The sequence below is a fragment of the Hypanus sabinus genome, chromosome 1, assembly GCF_030144855.1.
Source record: "Hypanus sabinus isolate sHypSab1 chromosome 1, sHypSab1.hap1, whole genome shotgun sequence".
NCBI classification, from domain to species: domain Eukaryota; kingdom Metazoa; phylum Chordata; class Chondrichthyes; order Myliobatiformes; family Dasyatidae; genus Hypanus; species Hypanus sabinus.
The window spans coordinates 30,135,205-30,157,275 of NC_082706.1; the positions used below are offsets into that span (position 1 = coordinate 30,135,205).

The window sequence follows — 22,071 nt, forward strand, 5'->3', positions numbered from 1 at the left end:
TACACTGTTTAATCTGGCGATGAAACAATATTGCAAGCATGAACAGAATGCATTGCAGTGTCTGGGGGATGGAAGTAGACATTAAGTTTTAACTTCGTGAGACAAAGCGAGCACGCTAATTTCAAACGGCGACTCGCGGAGGTGAGAGGTATTCCTCTCTAAATTGTCCTTATAGGGATGTGTATCGTGACTATATTTATCTTTTTTAGATTATAGAGTACCACGGTTAGTGTCTGTATATGACCACTGCCCTGGAAGACTGGACGAGCAGATTGGTGAAACCTGGGGAACTGTGTGTTACCAGCATTGCGATATGGATGTTGCTGACGTGGTATGCAATCAGCTTCAATGCGGAGTTGCTGTGTCCGTGCGGAGAGGGGCTTTCTTCGCAGAGGGAACTGGGCTTGTATGGAGTGATGTCCTCGAATGTAAGTGTAATGAATCAAGCTTATCGGACTGTGCCATGTCTTCAGCCACTCATCGTTGCAACAACAGAAGGGACGTTATTGTGATCTGTTCTGGTGAGTAGCAGCTTCAGATCAAGCAATAATCAAACTTCTATTGTATGTAGACAGAAATCAATTATCGATACTTACGTACCCCGTAACTGGGTGTCTAACCAGCCAAGAGAGAAAAATCCGTTGGAGTCTGGTGGTACTATTTTCAACAGTGTTCATTAGTAAAATACTCAAATCAATATCAATAATGCAAATATATAGATAATACACGTTAGCAATAATAAACCTAAAAGTGTGGGTATAATAATCAACAATAAACAAGCTCTATCGATGTCTAGGGGATAATGAATTTTCATATGTGAATATAAATTTCAGTTCAGTTCATATGTGCTGAGATAGATGTTGGTTGTTGTGTTGTAAATGTTAGAGAGAGTGAGAGAGAGAGAGAGAGAGAGAGAGCGCGAGCGAGCAGTAACAGTTACAGGCAAGCAAACCTTCCTTCACGTTCTTGATCCGTCGTTCTGTTGTGGAAATTCAGGTATGACCCCTCTGTCCGTCAACTAGACCGTTCTTCTGTGGTGGACTCGTCACGCTGGCATGAGTGGACACACGCACACAAGCTCCCACCGACCCTGCTATAACACTGTGAGTTAAACTAAGCGATATCTTTGTTCGGTCTCCGATGCCCTACACCTTCACGTGGACTGCAACACACAACCAGTGCTCAATAGTATGTCTCCTGGGGTGTCTGAGGGGTGTCTCCCCAGACCTCACTTTAATTCCTACTCAGTTGTGCATCAATTTTGAATGGCTGTGTCCATCAAACCAGCCCACTCCAGCTGTCCACTGAGGAATTTTAATGAACAGAATGGTTTAAGATAAATAACCCTCTCAGAAGCCATAAGTATTTCAGAAGTCATAATATGCTGAATCAACAAGTCTCTCTCCCTCGCTTTATCTCTCTCTTATCTGTAGCAGATGTTCCAATTCCAGCATGTTTTATTTTAAATCACTCTCTCTTTAGCAGCATAGCAACAGTAACTGTTTGTGATTCTCCAAACGGGAAGGCAAGGGCAACTCTGCACCCTTTTGACAATCAGAGCTGTTCATGCTTCGTAACAATACATACGTTTGCAAATGGTTTATAACAGCCATTGGTATAATTCAGTAAAACATACACGAAATGTTGGAAGGTCACAGGGTGCCAGGCAGCGAATGTGGAAAAGTTACTGTTTGCCGTTTCAGACCGACACCCTTCATGAAGGCTGGAAAAAAAATGAGATCAAAGAAGGTGGGATGATGTCAATCAAGTGAATTATACCACGTTCCTGAATCGTTCTTGCAGTTTGCAGGGAAATCATTTGCATCTACTCTCTGAGGGACAGAATTGCAGATCACGATCGACCAATTGGCCTGTTATCAAAAACACTGGACAACAAAGATTTTGCTTCCTGATTCTTTTTAGGTGTGTCTCGTGAATTTTGGGCTACTGATCATGAAACTCGCCATGGAATTTCCCCATCACCAACCACCGTTTTGAAATCGGCTCTATTTTTATTTCAGTTCATAATTCAAATCAGAATAACTGAAATCAGTATTGATGAAGACGTTTTTATTGGATCACAAGTAAAACACGCCATCAAAGGCATTAATTCGAAGAACTACTTTCTAGTGGAAACTGGGAAATTAAATGGAAGCTTCTCAAGAATATTGTTCGAACTTTACTTAGCAACAACAGAGCAAAAATCTATGTGCAGCTGGTTGACAACGTGCTTGAAGAATACAAGAACATTAATTTCGATTTAGAGTACTCCCTTCAAATCTTGGAACTGTCAGTGACGATCATGTGGAAATTGTTCAAGAGGGCATGTCGGTCATGGAGAAGTACTGTCAGGACAACTGGAATCCATTGTTCCATTAATATGAAAAACCTCCGACAATGAGTATAATTTAACATAACTTATGTAAGATTATCAGCTTTGATGAACACTGGCAATGTGTCATGCCGTTATGCACCGAATCAAATTTTACTCAACAGAAGTTAATTTACTTTTTCTTAATATTCACCTAGTCTGAAGTTATTCTTGTTTTCAACTTGAATTGTCTATCGAGAACAAAACAAAGAAAATTCTGAAGAAGCTATACTTTCGAAAAACACTGTTATCCAGTGTAATTGGCACTATATTAATGTATGTGATATTGAACACTTGGAAAATATGCAAGGAGATATGCCGAATTGGTAAAAGATAAATCATGCTCAACTAATCAATGCAATTTATTCGAAGGTATATATAGCAAGCCAAGAGGGTGAAACTCGGAAGGTTTAACTTCTTACTTGAATTGAAATAAAGTCCCATAGCGCAGGTTGCTGAAAAAACGGAGAAAATGAACTTAAAGTAAACAAACCATTTGGGATCAAACAACCTTATCGTTATTTGATGTAATCATGAAGAAAGGAGAGCCGGACTCTGCCGAATGTGCACAGGAAGTACCTGCATAGTTAGTACTTCGCCAGATATTTATAATCTACAATATGTGGATGCATTCACTGAGAACATTAAATATTTGCAGACTTAACAGCTCAAGCGAATGCAAGTGGAAATGTAAGCAGTCATAAGCCTGCGAAAGTACTGCGCGGAAAGACGCATGCGAGCCACAGAAGTGACCAAAATGGCTTCTAATATACTAAGTGAAAAAGTGTAATTGTTTACTTGAATAGAGAAATGTCAGTCATATGCAAGATTTTGAAAAATCAGCAAAGTCTGCTGTGTGTGTCATTAAAAAAAATCATGTTAATAGCTTTGAGGTATTCGCAGTAAATTAACACTTCAAGCATTGTAATTTTACTGAAAACTCCAAACCCTAGAAGAATTTATACAAACTTTTAGCATGCTATCACAAAACATAAACCTCACGTGCTTTTTCTTATATAGATGTCGTGACTATTATACTTTTCACGCAAATGCATTTGACGGCGTACATGACAGCAAGTAAAAAAAAAAGAAAAACATAGCAGCAATGTCGTTAATTTCCTCTGTACCTTTTTTACTGAATGTAATTGAGTGTATGTATTTGCAAATAACACAGGGAAACACGGACCACGACTGGTGCATGGAAAGGACAGATGCTCTGGCCGAGTGGAAATTCTACACGGAGAGCAGTGGGGAACAATCTGCGATGTATACTTCACCTTGGAAGATGCTGCCGTAGTCTGTGAACATCTAAAGTGTGGTGCAGTTACTGCGGGCCTTGGAGGTGCGCACTTTGGTGAAGGAAAAGGTCCTGTATGGAAAGAACGCTACAGGTGCCGGGGGAACGAGTCACGGTTATCAGACTATCCAGTTTCTGCCTGGAATCGCTTTATCTGTTCACATGAGTAAGATGTTGGTCTAGTCTGCTCAGGTACAGCAGTTTATTGAAGAAAAGAAAAATCAATTACAAACAATCGTTGAACAGGCTAACATTTCTCATTTTTTGCAGATGAAAATTGGTCGCTCAGACTAACAAATGGGGGAAGCCGCTGTGATGGCCGAATGGAGATTTACTACAATGGCAGCTGAGGGAGAGTTCAGGATAAGTTTTGGAACATCATGGATTCCCAAGTTGTCTGCAGAGAGCTGGGTTGCCATTCCGCTATATCCGCCTACAACTCCTCGAGGTACGGAGAGGCTGAAATTCCCGTATGGGTGAATGAAGTTCACTGTGAAGGAAACGAGTCGCAGCTACGAAATTGCAGCGGATTCACAAGCAGTCATTTGTCTAATGAAGCCACTAGCGTTGGAGTTCTGTGTTCAGGTGACGAAATAGTTCTGATATTACACAAAATCAAGCATTAATTTGTAAGCTTCTGGGCAGAGTGATTCTTCTTCTTTCTTAAGCCAACCAATTGTTGGGCAAAACCGACTATCGAAGCTCGTTGGAGTCTTCTATCCTGTGTCAGTCTTTTTTGATATGCCTAATTGTAGCAAATCTTCGAATATATTTTCTTTCCCAGGAACGAAATTTCTCGGGCTGGTATTGGCGTTTCTGCAGTGCTCTCCTTTTGTGCAGTTGGGAGTTGCTGAAATCCTCCTTTCTTAGCCATTTTATTGACCTTCCGTGAAGGAGTTATGAAGATTAATATTTTGTTAAAATTGTCATCGTGATGTCGCATAAATCAAAACCCAATTTTTTGGCCATAATTTCCACACATAAATTAGGCGTTTATTTCGTCGTTTTTCTATTTTATTTTGCGCAGAACATTCCGCAGACTCCTCCACCCTGTTGCGCTATATCAAGTAGCCGTTTATTTAACCACATGCCCTTCAACTGAGCAATCTGTCACATATAGGAAATTACGCATAATTAATTGCAAAAGCAGTCTCCTTCTAAACAGTATATCCAAGTGGGTACTCGGAATATAATGTTGGAAAAATATATAAACAAAAATTGTCAGGATGAAGGGATGCACTGTGGCTAGCTTGGAAAGGGGAGAAAGAATTCTGAGGAAAAATCAACCTTTTCCGAACTTATGATCATGCCAAATTATTAAATACTTGCGCTTCTTCAAATTAACATTTGTGATCCAGCAGTTAATGATTTGGATGTAATTAAGTTAACGAAGAGCGCCGAATGAGCGCTCAGTTAAGTAAGGATTCACATGTTTAACTCTGAGTCGATAAATGCATGGGTTAGCGTTTCAACATAGGCCAACTGAGGATAGAGACTTAATTGTTAGTGGTGACACTGATGAGAGGCATTATGGGTGAGCTGAAAAAGTGATTAGGTATCTCAAACTAAGTGTGAGACTTGAGGCCAGAGTTGTCAGTAACTTCCAGTGTGTTTTTTTTAAACAGGTATCTTCTGATATGTTTGGGTAACAGCATATAGGGTATGCTGTAACATGTATATAATATGATATAAAAGAGGGTAACAACATTTAACTTGTTTTTGCTTGGCTCTGACGCAGTTGATAGAAACGCAACTTTCTGCGACCAAAACCTAACTTTCTTGGAAGTCAGAAAGGCTCAAGGAAGCCTATGTAGAGGCAAAAAGTGAATGCTGACAATTCTAGTCTAAATCATGCACCATAATTGAACATAGAAAATTTCCCTCATGTCTCCACGTGTGCAGTAGGGTCGGCGACGTTTTTCAGTGTACTGTGCAAATGTGTTCACAATTCCAGGAACAGCGCCAGTTCTGTCGCTTTTTTATGCTGAATTATTCTGGAGGAAATTCCCAAACACCCCATGTCATGTATTCGGCCAATAAGAATGCAGAAATGTTTTTTTTTCTGGTTTTCCCGTCATTCCTTTGCGATAATTTGTCGTGAAAGGGCTCGTTTTACAGTAGTTTCCCCTCAAAAATATAGTAAACACATGGTGAGGTAACGCGTCTACTCTGTCCAGTATTTGAATGACTTTATCTGTAAAACGCATGAAGCCCGAAAAGTGCAGTCCAGTATTTGAATGACTTTATCTGTAAAACGCATGAAGCCCGAAAAGTGCAGTTCCTACTTAGAGACCATACCTGCTCAGCATGTCGATATTTGAATACAGAAGTAGCAAATTGTTTTTTTTTAAAGGAACGGCATTGTATTATTGGAGGAATTCTGAAATTGTCCTCGAATGGTCGGGCAACTTTCTTGCTGGAGGAGAGTTTGACCCTACTTCGACATTAGCGTAAAATGACAAATTGTATTAGTCTCGAGATCGGGACGAAACTGAATAGGGCGAAACGGAAAAAAAAAACAATAACAGCAACAACTTTTTTGTTGACTTTGGCCTTTCAGGAGATCGATTTTCTAAATAAAGGACACATTTTAAGATTTGCAAAGTGCAGTTGATCGGAAACGAAAATAAGAATAGTTAATTCCTGTATTGTGGACATAGTAAATTCTCTTCTTCTTTGTCCATTTCCCTACAGCCCTATCTACTATTTTATATACTTTGCATTGAACACCTGTTTTTAAGATATTTCCACTATAGTTCACAGCAAACAGTTTCTGTTCCAGTTATTAGCATACAATGACTGATACTTTGTGTGTGTATTTGTGCCGCTTATCATTTCTTCGAAGCTCAAAAGATACCCTATTTATAATTACGGTTTCATCATATCGAAATTCATGAAACATGAACACGGTTGTCCGCCACACAGTTGCTGCTTGACATGTTGAAATATATCTCATTTTCTGACTGCAAATATTTAACTTTCAAACATCTGCAGCATTTGTTCTTGGATAACTAAATTTGTGGAATTTCGTCATAAAGTAATAATGAAAGAAATAGCTTCAACTGTTCTGAACAAGTTCTGAATGTGAGATTGATCGCTAACTGATTGCTCAACAGGCCACATGCTGATACGGCTATCTGGGGGTGGAGATACATGTGCCGGAAGACCCGAGATTTTTTACAGTGGTACTTGGGGTACAGTTTGTGATGACTCCTGGAATCTGGATAATGCTGAAGTGATCTGCAGGCAACTTGGTTGCGGAAATGCATTGGAGGAGAAACTTCCTGGCTACTATGGGCGCAGCTCTGGTCCATTATGGTTGGATGAAGTCAGATGTTTGGGTAATGAGTCCTATCTCTGGCAATGTTTGTCAACGAGGTGGGGCGAACACGACTGTAGTCACAAAGAAGATTTGACCGTTCAGTGCTCTGGTAAGGATAAATTTAATCTGCCGATTTTTCCCAACTTCAAGACTTATTTTCGGGGATGTAATGAACAGTTTGCAGTGCCTGCTGCGATCATTAACTATGATGATCATTGTAAAATTTTTATCCCTTTCATCTTCGGTTAGTCAACAGCCACAAACACTCTGTGATTTTATTTGTTTTCTAATTTCTACGATTCTCAAAGGACATTTATATTTCTGTAAATATTTAAAGTAAATATCATCATACCCTCCATTAGAAACAACCTAAATATCACTGTGATATTGATTACCGACTCATTTATATACTTTTTCGTACAGCCAGGTACTACAAAGGAGACGAGATAATACACACTAATCGTCCACAAAATAAGTATATATGCAAATAACTTTATCAGTTCCTGGTCACAAGTTTATTTTCAAGTGATTGTGAAAAAATTGTCTCTCGATACTTCAGTCACATTGAATACGGGAGAAAGATGAATAAGGTGAAAGGAAATACCTCTGTTAGAGTGACAATGATGATTAAACCTGCCCCGGAAGCTGACATTACTATCAGAATATGCCCAGCAGGTCAGTCGCATTAATGGCTGGGGCGGTGGGATTTGTGACAAAATAATGTACGGTGGACGGACGTGGATCTGATACGTAAACGCATTGACTTTCCTAAAATTAACGAATTGTACAAGAACTCAATTACTCTTTGTCCCCAGGCCTGCGTTGTGTTTCAATGTAATGGTACAGGCTGTCAATGTTAATAGAGTGGCATCAGCAAGATAAATTCAACTGTGTGATAAGTTGAAATTGCACTCAGTGTCATTCTTTTGGAATGAACGCAAGTCATCCCGAAAGAAATAACGCAACGTAGAGCACATACTATTGTTTCACGGACAACGTTACAATGATTGAAGTAAGTACAATTACATCCCTGCTTACCGAGATAATCTACATAGGGCCGTGGAAGTTCGATGAACCATAAGTGAGAAGGATAGTATTTGACCTCCTGCAGTAACATGGTAAAGTGCCATTTGTCGGAAGTGATGTTTGGGCACTGAAGAGGAGTGCATGAAGCCATTTCACTTGGAAATAATGATGTGGGTAATGGAGTCCTTCACAGCATCATATATATTTTCAGGGTGTCTGCTCTTAACCTGCTTGTCATAGACGGGGAAAAAATATGATACCATCGCCTTGTATCAATCCTTAGAAACCGCTGCACTTAAAGAATAATAGTGGACACATTCCGAAACATCAAACACGATTGCAAACCTGGCAGCATAATTTGCTGCCCTACCGTTCCAGCAGTCGGAAGGGAATGATCAATGTTTGATTCCCCTGTCCGCTCATTCGTGTCAGTCAATCACTTCACGCTGAATATTTCAAACATTTTCTTACCATCTTTCAGATAATGAACATGTGTAATAGCTTTTAGTTTCAATATGAATATTTACTGACTCCATATAAAAAACATTACACTTCCTCATACCTATTCAGTTGTATCCACAGAGCACAAAGATATGCGTCTAGTGAAAGGGCCTCATCGTTGCGAAGGGATAGTGGTAGTTCAATACAATGGGACCTGGGGAACAGTGTGCTCCGAGAAAATGGACAAGCAAGATGCCGAAGTGATATGTAAACAACTAAAATATAGGCCACTCAATTCATTTAAAATTGACGCCGAGAAATATGGAAAACTGTCTGGACACATATGGCTCGATGAGATGGAATGTTTATCACAGGAGTCGACTCTTTGACCGTGTCAATCGAACCCATGGGGAAAACACAACTGTGACCAGACAGAGGATGCAGCTGTTGCTTGTGCAGGTAAAACAAGAAAAGCGACAGATGGTGGTACATAAGAAAGGCAGATGTAGGAGAGAAATGATGGCTGACATATGAAAGGCAGTTGGTTTTAGCCTTCAAAATGTTTTTTTTTTAACAGAAATCAAAATGCCGGAATGATCCGACAGTGCAAACTTCTGCAATGGAGGAAAAGGATCTGCAACTGATCGTTTACCAGGTGATTCCTTGTGCGAAATTTCCCATATGTAGCTTGCGGTTTATGCAACACACACACACACACACGCGCGCGCGCACACACACGCACACGCAAACGCGCGCACACACACACACACACACACACACACACACACACACACACACACACACACACACACACTCTTTGATTCATACTGGGAAAATGGTTTAACTACATAATGCCTCATAGGCCTGATGTATTCGCACAAATCAATGAATCTGTTGTAAAAAAAAATCACTCCCTACTTGTACATAGTTATTTCCTTTTGCTTGTTTTTTTTTTCATTCCACTCTTTTCTATAAGTGTATACCTCAGATAGGTACTTTGTGGAGATTTGTGATATATTTGATTATATGATATATATGTACAATGTCTGAAATACATCTTTTGGAAATGTTTGCTTGATGATGAATTTCAATTAAAAAAAAATAAAGAAAGAAAGTTGTAGAGTCGACGTTTCAGTTCGAGACATTTCAGCAGTACTGCTGAAGGGTCGGGGTTCGAAACGTCAACCGTAGTCTTTTCCACACATGCGGCCATGTCTACTAAATTCCTCCAGAACTTTTAATGTGTAACTTGGATTTCCAGCATTCGCAGATGTTCTATTCTTTCTAGAAACACGTACAAGACGCTAGAGGACCTCAGCATGTCGGACAGCATCCGTGGAAACGAGCAGTCAACGTTTCCACGGATGCTTCCTGACCTGCTGAGTTCCTCCAGGGTGTTGTAAATATTGCTTTGACCACAGGATCTTCAGTGTACTTTATGTTATCTTGTTTCTAATCGCATTAATGGTAAATGTTAAGTCGTGCTATTTTACACCTGTTCTCAGAATTGACATTACGACTGGTTGGCGGGAGAAACAATTGTTCTGGAAGGTTGGAAGTACTGTCCGCTGACCGCTGGGGCACGGTTTGTGATGACTCCTGGGATATGGCCGATGCTAATGTCGTCTGCAGACAGCTAGGCTGCGGACGTTCGCTTTGGAGTCCACGAGTTTCTACCTTTACTCGGAGTGACAGTGATATCTGGCTCGATGAAGTTAAGTGCACAGGAACTGAATCCTTCATATCCAGCTGTCATACCTCACCACTCGGTCAGCATGATTGTGATCACAAAGAAGATGACTTTGTCCTTTGTTCCGGTATGCTGGTCTCTTATCACATTTTCCTCAAAGGTTTCATTTACCTCATTGTTTAATCTTCCAGAAAGGAAAATCCTAAATAAATGCTTCTGCCGGAAAATCTGATCCTGGTCGCAAGTCAGGTTCATTTGGCTGGATCTTTGTCAGACATTTATTACTAACAAAATCTTAGCAGCTAGAATTCCAAACAGCATCTTCAGCGCCCTTATTTACGTGTTGTTCCTGCAATTTTATTGAGGTGCAGTTTATCTTTAAATGATATATCTTGTATTGTGCGAGAGCAAGTTGTGTGGATAATTTCGTAGTGTTTTGCTATTAAGTTACTTCGTTAATTGGATAAAAAGTCCATGTAATGCTATTACCATTTGATACCCACGTGAGATGTCAATTCATAAAATTTAGTTGATTCAGAATTTACAGTAGATTGGGCATTTATGACCAGGTTTATGCAAAAAAAAGTCAAATAACCTGTCGCAACCGTGTGTGGAGCAGGTAGCATTGTGTTTTATGCATACTCACTTCCATAGACAAGGTATTACTCTAATATGATACACATGACATCCATTGTGTGCATTCCACTGGAATACAATTTTGATAGTGTTAATAACGTTCTCGGTCAATCTAGAGCTCGCGATATTTTCTGCGCCTATGCTATTTCTAACACAACGCATTAGCCAAAGCTTTTGATTTGAACAGATATCTGTCTTTCAATGTAGTAGAGACGTATGTTAAAAAAAGCAATTAGATCTAAAAATTGTGAACCTTCTTAATCTCACAAAACCAACCCAATCTTCAATCTACAATATATTAATAACAACAACAATTATGATGATAATAATAATAATAATAATAATAATAATAATAATAATAATAATAATAATAATAATAATAATAATAATAATAATAACAACAGCAACAACAACAACAACAACAACAACCTATAATACACGGACGTGCTTTTCTAAAAGGTTCACCATTTTTTCATGCTGTTTTAGGGATTTCTTCAGGAAATCCCACACCCTGTACAGTGTAGGGACGTTAAGTATTATTAAAATGTATTAAGCTGTTTCTGCTGTTGGCATGGAATTTTATGCTCTCTGTGGAGAAACCTAAAGACTTCAATGCATGATCTTGATTGTAATGGAGACACTGTATTCTTAATCACTTTGCCATTATCCGATAGTAAGTGTAGATTTGTTGAGACATTAGCTTCTGCCCAAGATGTACAATCATAAACAAATGTTGCGATTGATTTAATTACAACATCCGTTTGTAATTGCTTTGCTTGTTCTGTTTTTTTTTGCCAATTTGTTTCTTAGTACGAGAAAATGAGACCATTGCCCCATGGTTGCCGTATGCATAATTCTTGGAATCCTCCTCATTACGGAGCTATTGGCACTGATGACGATAAAGTGGAAAACGGCAGCAAAAAGAGGTGAGTTCAAAATCATTGCGAATTTGTTTTCAAAGTAGAACCGAACCCGCAAGACGGACAGGAGTTCCACATTTAAGCTATATTATATGCTGTGACATATGTTCACCGCATTAATCCGAAGATTATCTGAAAATTTCTGAAGTATAAAAGTAAATCGATATCGCATCACTGTTATTTTATATTTTATTTTGCATTCGCAGAGCTATATGGGAAATTGTCCTGCACTGCATTTATATGATCCAGTAATCTATTAGAAAATGGCATCTGCGATGACCAATCGGAGATTTTAATTGTATGCATTGTATATCCGCTTGAATGCTAGTTGATAAGCTGCAGCTGGTACGCAACTATCCTTTGACTATCTGCCTTGTTTCAGATGGCGGGATCCGCTGCCGAAGCTGAAAAATACTGACTGAATACTGCCATCACATTGGCAGGAAATGATTTCGTCTCAATACACAATCATAAAATAAAACTTTTTTGTTCTTTGGATAATTAGTTAATGTTACGCCATCGTTCTCTCCCACATCTCAAGCTGACAATCCTGCAGGTTTTTTCCTTTCCATCGAAGGTGTCCATTTTGATACTATGAATGCTTTCCAGGAACACCGTACCCCTTCTCCTTGAATTCCAATCTGTCGGCAAGGCAAAATAAAAGCTGCAATTGATTTCAACTGATGTACTTTATTTTGGAGCCTCCTTGTGCTTCTGTAATTAATTTTCAGAAATGCATTTCTTTCTTCTGCAGAGTTCCTCAATGGTCACAATCACGAACAATTTCTGCGGTTAGTACCTACATTTTTCACTTGTTCATTTATATGCAAAAAGGTCACACAAGTTAGGGAATGCATGAAAGGGAACACTGATGTCTTGGAATTTATCCACATTATAAAACTGGAGATAATAACAGTCCGAAAGTGCAAATGGGTCAAATTTCACAAGTTTCACCATGCACCGCCGGATCATACAGGAATATGGATTCGAACATGCTGGAAAATATTAGGTCATTAGAATAATAACAAGTTTTTGACAAAAATAGATCTTTCCGCCCAACATAGTTTGAGAAAATACTGTTCATAAAGTTTGTTAAAGTAACTCCCGAGATGATATATGAAAACTTCTAAATTACGTCTCTCAACTACACAATTAGGTAGTATTTTCCATGCGTCAACAACTCGCTGTGTAAATAATACATTCTGATTTTACTCGAAATCTCCCTTTAACATGTGTCCATCTACGGTCCCGAGTCCCTGATGCTGGAATAGTTTTAAAGTAGTAGCTGGCATCGAACTTGCTGATGTCCTTAATGATTTTGAACCCTTCTATCATGTCAGTTTTGTCTCTGTCTCTACTTCGTCTAAAAAGATTTAAATCTTGCCATGTTTCTTCGTTACCTCGTATCTGCAGATATGGAATGAATCTAGTCACCGGTACTTGGACTCTTTCCAGTGCGTTCACATCTCTTCCACCATACAGAATTGTACCCAGTACTCAAGGCTGTGGCCTCATATGGCATTATACAACTTAAGGGGAATGCCTGTATACTTAAACTCCACGGATCGTATTATATCATTCTAAATTCTACAACACTTCTTGATCACTTTTGTGTACTGTCTGAATATTGGTAGCAATGAGTCTACCAGGACACACAAATCCTTGTCATACTTAGCACTTTCTGAATCAAGTTACCACATTTTAGGTTGATATCTGAAAACTTCTACTTCTGATATGCCATAGATTATATTTTATTTCCCTTTTATCAGCTGACACCTGTACATAGATAAATCTAACTGCGTTGATTCTGCTGCCCTAATATTATCAGCCCATCCCACTAGTTCGCTGTTATTGGCAGGTGTTACAAGTATATTTTCTATGTGCTTAGCCAAATTATTTAGGTAAATTAAAAGCAGTAGCAGCTCAAAAGCTAGCCCCTTCAGAACGCCGGTTTAGCACCGTCTAAACACGTTAAAAGATTTTCCCACAACAATTAATTGCTCGATACAATTCTGTGACATATTCTCCACCAAATTCACTTTACTTCATGTGAGACTTAGTAGTCTGTTGTTTTCAGGATCCTCTCTTCTTCCTTTTTTTAATGTCTCACTGGTCCTTCGTGTCTGAGTATTCACGCTTTGGAAGGACTGCAGAAGAGGTATACTACAATACTGCCTACTTCAGAGGAGATGTGCTTTCATCAGAGACTGGAAAAACTTCGGTTATTTTCTCAGCAGCGGTGCAGACTGATGAGCGAGAGTCCTCAGAGTGTTTTATACGATTATGAGAGGTATAGGTAGAGAAGACAGGGTAAATCCATTCCCTTGCGTAAAAATGTCAAACACCAAGCGGCATGTATTCAGGGGGAGAAGGGATGCATTCCAAACGGATGTGAGGGACAATTTTTATTTTATAATTCAGAGTTCAATGGATGCCTCGAATGCTCTGCCTCGTGCGGTGGCAGAGTCACATAATTAGAGGCTTTTAAGAAACGTTCAAGAAAGCATATGAATATGAGAAAAATAGAGGAATATGGATAGGAGGGCCTTTTTGGTATGCTTTACTTTACTATTTGGCTCATCCGGCACCATATTGTGGGTTGACGGGTCTGGTTCTCTACTGTAATGTTCATTGTACTATGTTCAAACCACCCCAATTGGGATAAAGTCATTCCGTGATTAATGTCACTAACGTCATATTTCTTACCAATTTTGACGTTTTGAATGAAAAGCCGACCCGTTGGATCATGAATGCATCTTTATGCATTGAATTGCTTCCAAATGGTCGGCTGATTCAATATTGCCTTAACAAGAATGTGTACAGATGTATCAAATGAAGTGAAGTAAATGCAGTTTCTTAAAACAGACGAAATATACATACTAGTGAAGATGGTATTTGTTCCACTTCCTTTTCATCTTTCAAGATGCTGTGTATAAGAACTGCGATTCCCTGTTTGTTAGGAAATTTGCTTGTCCAAACAAGACTCAGATCCATGTATTTATTAGGGGACGTTTTTGTTAGACAAGGAGCTGTCCCTCCCTTCTATTTTTTGCTGGGTTACTTCCAATGGTCGCGTGGTCTCATCAGATATTTGTTCCATGACTGAGAACATTTTAATCAATTCTCGAGACTCCTGGTCTGTCCCATATATGGGTAAAATAATCTTTCTAAGCCCTATGGCTTCAGAAATAACCCTTTTCTCTATCTCTTTGAACTTTATGTTCCATAAAAGTGGTTCGAAGTAATCAGAGTACTACATGCACAGGATAACAGCACCCATTTCATTTCCAGGGGAGCCAGCGATCGGCCTTGCTGCCACAAATCCCGTAAATACCATAATCCTCTTAATCTTCATAATGCAATTGCGCTGACGCAGGAACCACTTACCATTTTAATTACAACAGCACAGATCTACCCGCTGAGGGGTCACACGTAGTGCCGTGGGAGAATGATTGCTCTAATATTTTTAACGAAACCATCAACGTTGTAATTGGGTGGAACCAGAAGAAAGGAACCCACCAATAGGTCCGGACAATTGGTCGGCCGATATGCTTGGCTGTTACTAATTCCGAGGCCGAGGAAAGTCCTGCTTTACCACAAACCATGATGATAATCTCCCTTTCCGAATCATTTTGTACTCCTTTGTTTCGATACTATCGAACAGGATAGGTATTAAGAGGGTGCCTCAGTCACAAAGGGTGGGAATAGCGTTGCAAGTCCAAAACTTGAGTCGCTCCTTTAAATGGCATATTCCTAAGACTTACACAAAAGAATTAGGTAACAGGCTTGCTAAGTTCTTCTGTTACCTCAGCTCCACCACCTCCCAATGCTCCCTTCAGTCTTATCAGCAACAGCAGGATTTCCTCATTCTGATTTGAAGTCTTGCATCATGGATCCAATCTGCCTTCTCTTCGGGTTTTAACTCAGTACGAGTACCTGATATGGTCCGTTCTGCCAGGGAGAGAGAAAAATCTCTTCACGTTTTTGCATATGCTATATCTCCTGACATTAATGGCTGTGTGTTTCTTTCTTCCAGTGGAGGTTGTGCCGCCTGTACTTGTTTCTGGTTTATTCTAACGGACTCCCATAACGCTTTCATTGCTCCAATAGTTTTTGCATCCATCCAAACAATAAGGGTGTTACCTTCTCCGGTGGAGGGCAGGATCCGCCAGGCAGGCGACATCCCATTAAGATCTTGAACTAAGTCAATTTATTTGTTCCGTTGGACTGATTTTGCAAAATGGACAGGACGATGGGTTCGAGCCAAACGTATCCAGTTCCTTGACATTCTTTTAGCCAGAGTATCTTTTCGTACTCTAATCATTCTTTCCTCTAACCCAGAGCACCAAGTTTCATATGGGAGGTGGTATTTCCAATAGAAATCCAGAGCGTGACTAAATTCCTAAATCATCTTATGAGTAAAGTGATTTCCTCTGTCACTAGTGATTTGGTGTGGAATCATAAAGTGGGAAATGATTAGGAGATCTCCTGCCTATCCCCTCCCTTGTTCCCCTCCGCTGCCCCTAGACTGTTATTCTGATTGTTTTCCCACCTGGCACATTCCACCCTCTTACCACCCACTTTATAGGGCCCCTGTCCCCTCCATATTTAGTCCTGACAAAGGGTCTCGGCCCGAAACGTTGTCTGCTCCTTTCAATGGATGCTGCCCGACCTGCCGACTTCATCCAGCTTATTTGTACGTGTTTATTTGACCACAGCATCTGCAATGTACTTGGTGCCGCAATACACTGTGTTATGGGATCCTTTGCACAAGTAAGTACGTCGCACTGGATTGTTATTAATACATTATGCGGCTGCACCACCAGGTTAGCGGTGAAATTGGCTTGTTGTATTTAAGGTCGGAAACCCCCTGGTTTTCCATAGGGTCCGGAATTCGGGTACAATCCCACAGGATTAAACAGATTCTGTGGAAATATAGACGGTCTTCCTGGGGGATGTGGGGAGCGGATGATATCTTGCAGATTGTGCTGGGGCGGATTGACTACATTGACACCTTTCAGGCAATCATTGGGCTTGTAAACACCAGTAAGAGGCAGTATGGTGGAAGTATTTTAGGTGCTCTTTGATGTTACGTTCCTTAGAAATAATACTTCATAGCCCGTTCGGAGAGCCGTGGTAAGATAGACATTAGACAATAGACAATAGGTGCAGAAGTAGACCATTTGGCCCCTCGAGACTGCACCGCCATTCTGAGATCATGGCTGATCATGCACTATCAATACCCAGTCCCTGCCTTGTCCCCATAGCCCTTGATTCCCTTATCCATCAGATATCTATCTAGCTCCTTCTTGAAAGAATCCAGAGAATTGGCCTCCACCGTCTTCCGAGGCAGTGCATTCCACACCTCCACAACTCTCTGGGAGAAGAAGCTCTTCCTCAACTCTGTTTTAAATAACTGACCTCTTATTCTCAATCCATGCCCTCTGGTACTGGACTCTCCCAAATCCTGAACATATTTCCTGCCTCAATCCTATCAAATCCTTTAATTATCTTAAACGTTTAAATCAGATCCCCTCTCAATCTCCTCAATTCCAGCGTGTACAAGCCCAATCTCTCCAATCTCTCTGCGTAAGACAGCCCTGCCATCCCAGGAATCAACCTAGTGAATCTAGGCTGCACTTCCTCAAATGCCAGAATGTCCTTCCTTAAACCTGGAGACCAAAACTGTACACAATATTCCAGGTATGGTCTCAACAGGGCCCTGTACAAATGCAAAAGGATATCCTTGCTCTTGTACTCTATTCCCCTTGTAACAAAGGCCAACATTCCATTTGCCCTCTTCACTGCCTGTTGCACTTGCTCATTCACCTTCATTGACTGGTGAACTAGGACTCCTAGGTCTCTTTGCATTTCTCCCTTACCTAACTCTACACTGTTCAGACAATACTCTGCACACTTGTACCTGCTTCCAAAGTGGATAACTTCACATTTATTCACATTGAATGACATCTTCCAAGTATCTGCCCACTCGCCCAGCCTATCCAAGTCTCCCTGTATTCTCCTAACGTCCTCTTCGCATGTCACACTGCCACCCAGTTTAGTATCGTCAGCAAACTTGCTGATATAGTTTTCAATGCCCTCATCTAAATCATTGACATAAATCGTAAAGAGCTGTGGTCCCAATACAGAGCCCTGTGGTACCCCACTAGTCACCTCCAGCCAGTCCGAGAAACACCCATTCACTGCTACCTTTGCTTTCTATCTGCCGACCAGTTTTCTATCCATGTTGAAACCCTCCCCCAATGCCATGAGCTCTGATTTTACCCACCAACCACCTATGTGGCACCTTATCGAATGCCTTCTGATAATCTAGGTACACAACATCCACTGGCTTACCCTCGTCTAACATCCTAGTTACACCCTCAAAAAACTCCAACAGATTAGTCAAGCATGATTTGCCCTTGGTAAATCCATGCTGGCTCGGAATAATCCTATTACTGCCATCAAGATGTGCCACTATTTCGTCCTTAATAATGGACACAAGCATCTACCGCACGACTGACGTTAGGCTAACAGGGCGATAGTTCTCCGTTTTCTCCTTCCCTCCATTCTTGAAAAGTGGGATAACATTAGCCACTCTCCAATCTTCAGGAGCTGATCCTGAATATAAGGAACATTGGAAAACGATTACCAATGCATCCGCAATTTCCTGAGCCACCTCTTTTAGAACCCTCGGATGCAGGCCATCTGGACCCGGGGATTTATTAGCCTTCAGTCCTACCAGTCTACTCATCACAGTTTCATTCCTAATGTCAATCTGTCTCAATTCCTCTGATAACTTATGACCCTGGCCCATCCATACATCTGGGAGATTGCTTGTGTCCTCCCTGGTGAAGACAGATCTAAAGTACGCATTAAATTCTGTTGCCATTTCCCTGTTTCTCATTACAATTTCTCCCAATTCATTCTTCAAGGGACCAACATTGTTCTTAACTATCTTCTTTCTCTTCACATAGCGAAAAACGCTTTTGCTATTCCCTTTTATATTCCTGGCTAGACTGAGCTCATAGCTGATTTTTTCTCTCCGTATTGCTTTTTTAGTTAAGATTTGCTGTTCCTTAAAACTTTCCCAATCATCTGTATTCCCACTCATCTTAGCCCTGTCATACTTCTTTTTCTTTAATGCTATACAATCTCTGACTACCTTTGAATCCTTCCTTCTCATTGGAATGAACTGCTTTTACATCTTTTGTATTATGCCAAGAATATCTGCCACTGCTGATCCACTGTCTTTCCTGCCAGGGCATCCGCCCATTTAACTTTGGCTTGCTCTTCCCTCATGTCTCCGTAGTCTCCTTTATTTAATTGCAACACTGACACCTCTGATCTGCCCTTATCCCTCTCAAATTGTAGATAAACACTTATCATATTATGATCACTACTTCCTAATGGCTCCTTTTCTTCAAGATCACTTATCAATTCAAGTTCATTACACATCACCAAGTCCAAATTAGCCTCGTTCCTGGTTGGCTCAAGCACAAGCTGTTCCAAAAATACATCCCATAGACACTCCACAAACTCCCTATCCTGGGGTCCAGCAACTACCTGATTCTCCCAGTTCACCTGCATGTTGAAATCTCCCATAATGACTGCATTACCTTTAGCACATGCCAATGTTAATTCTTTAATCAACTTGTACCCAATATCCACGCTACTGTATGGCGGCCTGTACACAACACCCATTAGGGTCTTTACCCTTACTGTTCCTCAGCTCAATCCACACAGACTCTAGTTCCCCTGTTCCCAAGTCACCTCTTGCTAAGGACTGAATCTAATTCCTCACCAACAGGGCCACCCCACCCCCTCTTCCCATATTTCTGTCTCTACGATAGCACGTATACCCTGGTACAATCAATTCCCAGGCCTGATCCCCTTGCAGGCATGTCTCCGTTATCCCAACAATATCGTAGTTCCCCTTTTTCATCTGAGCTTCAAGCTCATCTGTCTTATTTCTGACACTACGCGCATTCAAGTATAGAATTCTTAGTCCATTCCTCCTCTCTTTGCTTAAAACACTGTCTACTGTACCTAACCCAGCTCCTTGAACTTCCATCGGGCTAATTGCACCCTGAATTTTGATGACCTTCTCAAGATCACCCAAACCTTCTACACATTTAACCCCATGCTCCTTCTGACCAACCCTCTGGATCTGGATCCCTGCCCCCTGCACATCTAGTTTAACCCCCCCCCCCCCACGAGCAGCACTGGCAAACACTCCTGCAAGAATGTTAGTACCCGTCCGGTTCAGATGTAGACCGTCCCTTCGAAACAGATCCCAATGTCCCTGGAACAAACACCAATTATCCAAAAACCTGAACCCTTCCTTCCTGCACCATGCTCTCAGCCTCGTATTAATGTGCATAATCATTCTATTCTTCGCCTCACTCGCTCGTGGCACAGGTAGCTTCACTCCTAACTCCCTGAACTCTCTAAGCAGCTTCACTCCTAACTCCCTGAACTCTCTAAGTAGCTTCACTCCTAACTCCCTGAACTCTCTAAGCAGGACCCCCTCACTCACCTTACCTACATCGTTGGTCCCTACATGGACCACTACATCTGGGTTCATGCCCTCGTTCTGAAGAATCTCAAGATGGTTTGTTGCTGCTGAGTTGAGCAACAGAAACTTCGAGTGGAGAATCTACACGCTGAAGGCTAGATCCAGGCTCAATTGCTGGCTTTGTCCACCATAAAGGCAGTGGCGGCCACTGTACGGTTGCAGGCCGCTTATTAATCCTGATTGGCCTAGTGAGCGGGCCTACATCAGAGCTTATCTTAGGGTGCTGAAGGCGTGTCTCACTCCCTCTGCCCATTGGATGAATTCTGGGGAATTTTGAATCAAAGTCGTTCAAAGGGTCGGATCATAATTCCTGTATTCATGGATCCAAATTCCGCAATCATTTGACATATCTGTTTTGTGGTTAGTGACTAAAGAGCCCCTGTGATAATTAAATACATTTGCGATCTAATCTTCACCTAACCATCTGCGTTACATATCCCAAATAGGTGACAAACGTTTGGCAGTACTGAAATTTCGACAGAGGCTCGATGACTCTTAGCTGCTATATAGTTTTAAAGCGTAATAGTGTCCTTTCTCACCGGCGGCGAGAGTTTGAGAAATAGTTAGTTGTTGGCGTTCTCTAACAGAGCGCTCTCTGCTGAGAGGGGTTTGCCAGTCATATCGTCCCTAACAGCAGCGGCATAGACAGCCGTAAATTCGGTATATCCCTGAGGAAGGCGAGTTCAGGCAAATTGTTCATCCTTGTAAGTAAATATAAATAGTTACTCACTGCCTTCGGGCAGAGCGATGGAGAAAAATGCAGGACCTAATTCGATTGGAGTGCACCATCAGCTTTTGCAGGAAATTATGGGCCGTTCAACAGTGATGTCTGGCACAAAGGGCGAAATCGGTTGCACGATTTGTTTAATGGCCAGTACATCTTTTACGATTCGCCATTCCACAGGTTTTCCCGCTTAAGGGACTGGCAAAATAGGTGTGCTGCAAGGATTCTGACTAGGCCAAATAACCACTTTTTGTAGCAGGGTCTTGATCACTCATCTGATGCCCGAAGTATGTCCAGCGATAGACGATACTGTTGTATCGAGGAAGTGGCTAGGCAGCGTTAAAGTCGCCCGTTGGGAGTTACTGTCTTTACAACGCCGATGTGGCTTTATGTTGTTAACTTAGTGGATATCGTCAGGTCACGATAATTGGATTTTTGGGCGCGGGATAACGAGGAGAATATTTCCCTTCATCTCGCATGATCATTAGTATTATAACACCCGTTCTGTGGTTCACGAATTGTCCCCCGGCTTCCTGGCATAGGGACAGTTCTATGAGACATAGGAGTGGAGTTGGAGCATTTGGCCATCGAGTCGGCTCCGCCATTCAGTCATGGCTGTTCTTTCTAATACTACCCGCACTCACCGACCTCCCGGCCTTTTCCCATTAAGCTTTGATGCCGTGTCCAATCAAACAATCTTTTAAATTCAAACTAGCGATATGTCTTCCACAGTTGCCTGTGTAACAAATTCTAGAAATTCACCACCCTGCGGCTACTGTCATTTCTCTGCATCTCTGAATTAAATGGGAGCCACTCCATCCTGAGGCTGTCCCCTCGAGTCCTACTCTCCTCCACCATAGGAAACAATGTCTCCACAATTACACTATCAAGGCTTTCCGACACTCGAAATGTTTGCTGTGGGGTATCCCTCATTTTTCCAATTCCAGCAAAACTGAGAGCTAACAAACGTGCTTTCAATAACCATTTCATTCCTCCAATCGAGTAACACAGAAACACAGAATATCTCCAACGCAATGGAGGCCGGTTGGCCGGCGAACTCTTCCGA

At 41.1% G+C, this 22,071-nt stretch overlaps 1 protein-coding gene, 1 long non-coding RNA gene and 1 pseudogene across 2 annotated transcripts in view; all 3 read left to right on the forward strand.

Annotated features, from left to right (window-relative positions):
- The first annotated feature begins 391 nt into the window (after window positions 1–391).
- Window positions 392–3,756, forward strand: LOC132392644 (uncharacterized). The gene is made up of 3 exons (XR_009511612.1): window positions 392–521; window positions 997–1,103; window positions 3,546–3,756. It is a non-coding gene; the product is annotated as an uncharacterized LOC132392644 (long non-coding RNA).
- A 74-nt stretch (window positions 3,757–3,830) lies between these two features.
- Window positions 3,831–7,239, forward strand: LOC132397451 (deleted in malignant brain tumors 1 protein-like; annotated as a pseudogene).
- A 415-nt stretch (window positions 7,240–7,654) lies between these two features.
- The window catches only part of LOC132397529 (scavenger receptor cysteine-rich domain-containing group B protein-like), a 56,649-nt gene continuing 42,232 nt past the window's right edge, over window positions 7,655–22,071 (forward strand). The window contains exons 1-3 of the mRNA XM_059976378.1: window positions 7,655–7,665; window positions 9,063–9,112; window positions 9,963–10,274. Coding sequence (XP_059832361.1) covers window positions 7,655–7,665; window positions 9,063–9,112; window positions 9,963–10,274 — 373 coding nt within the window. The remainder of the gene's footprint in view (window positions 7,666–9,062; window positions 9,113–9,962; window positions 10,275–22,071) is intronic.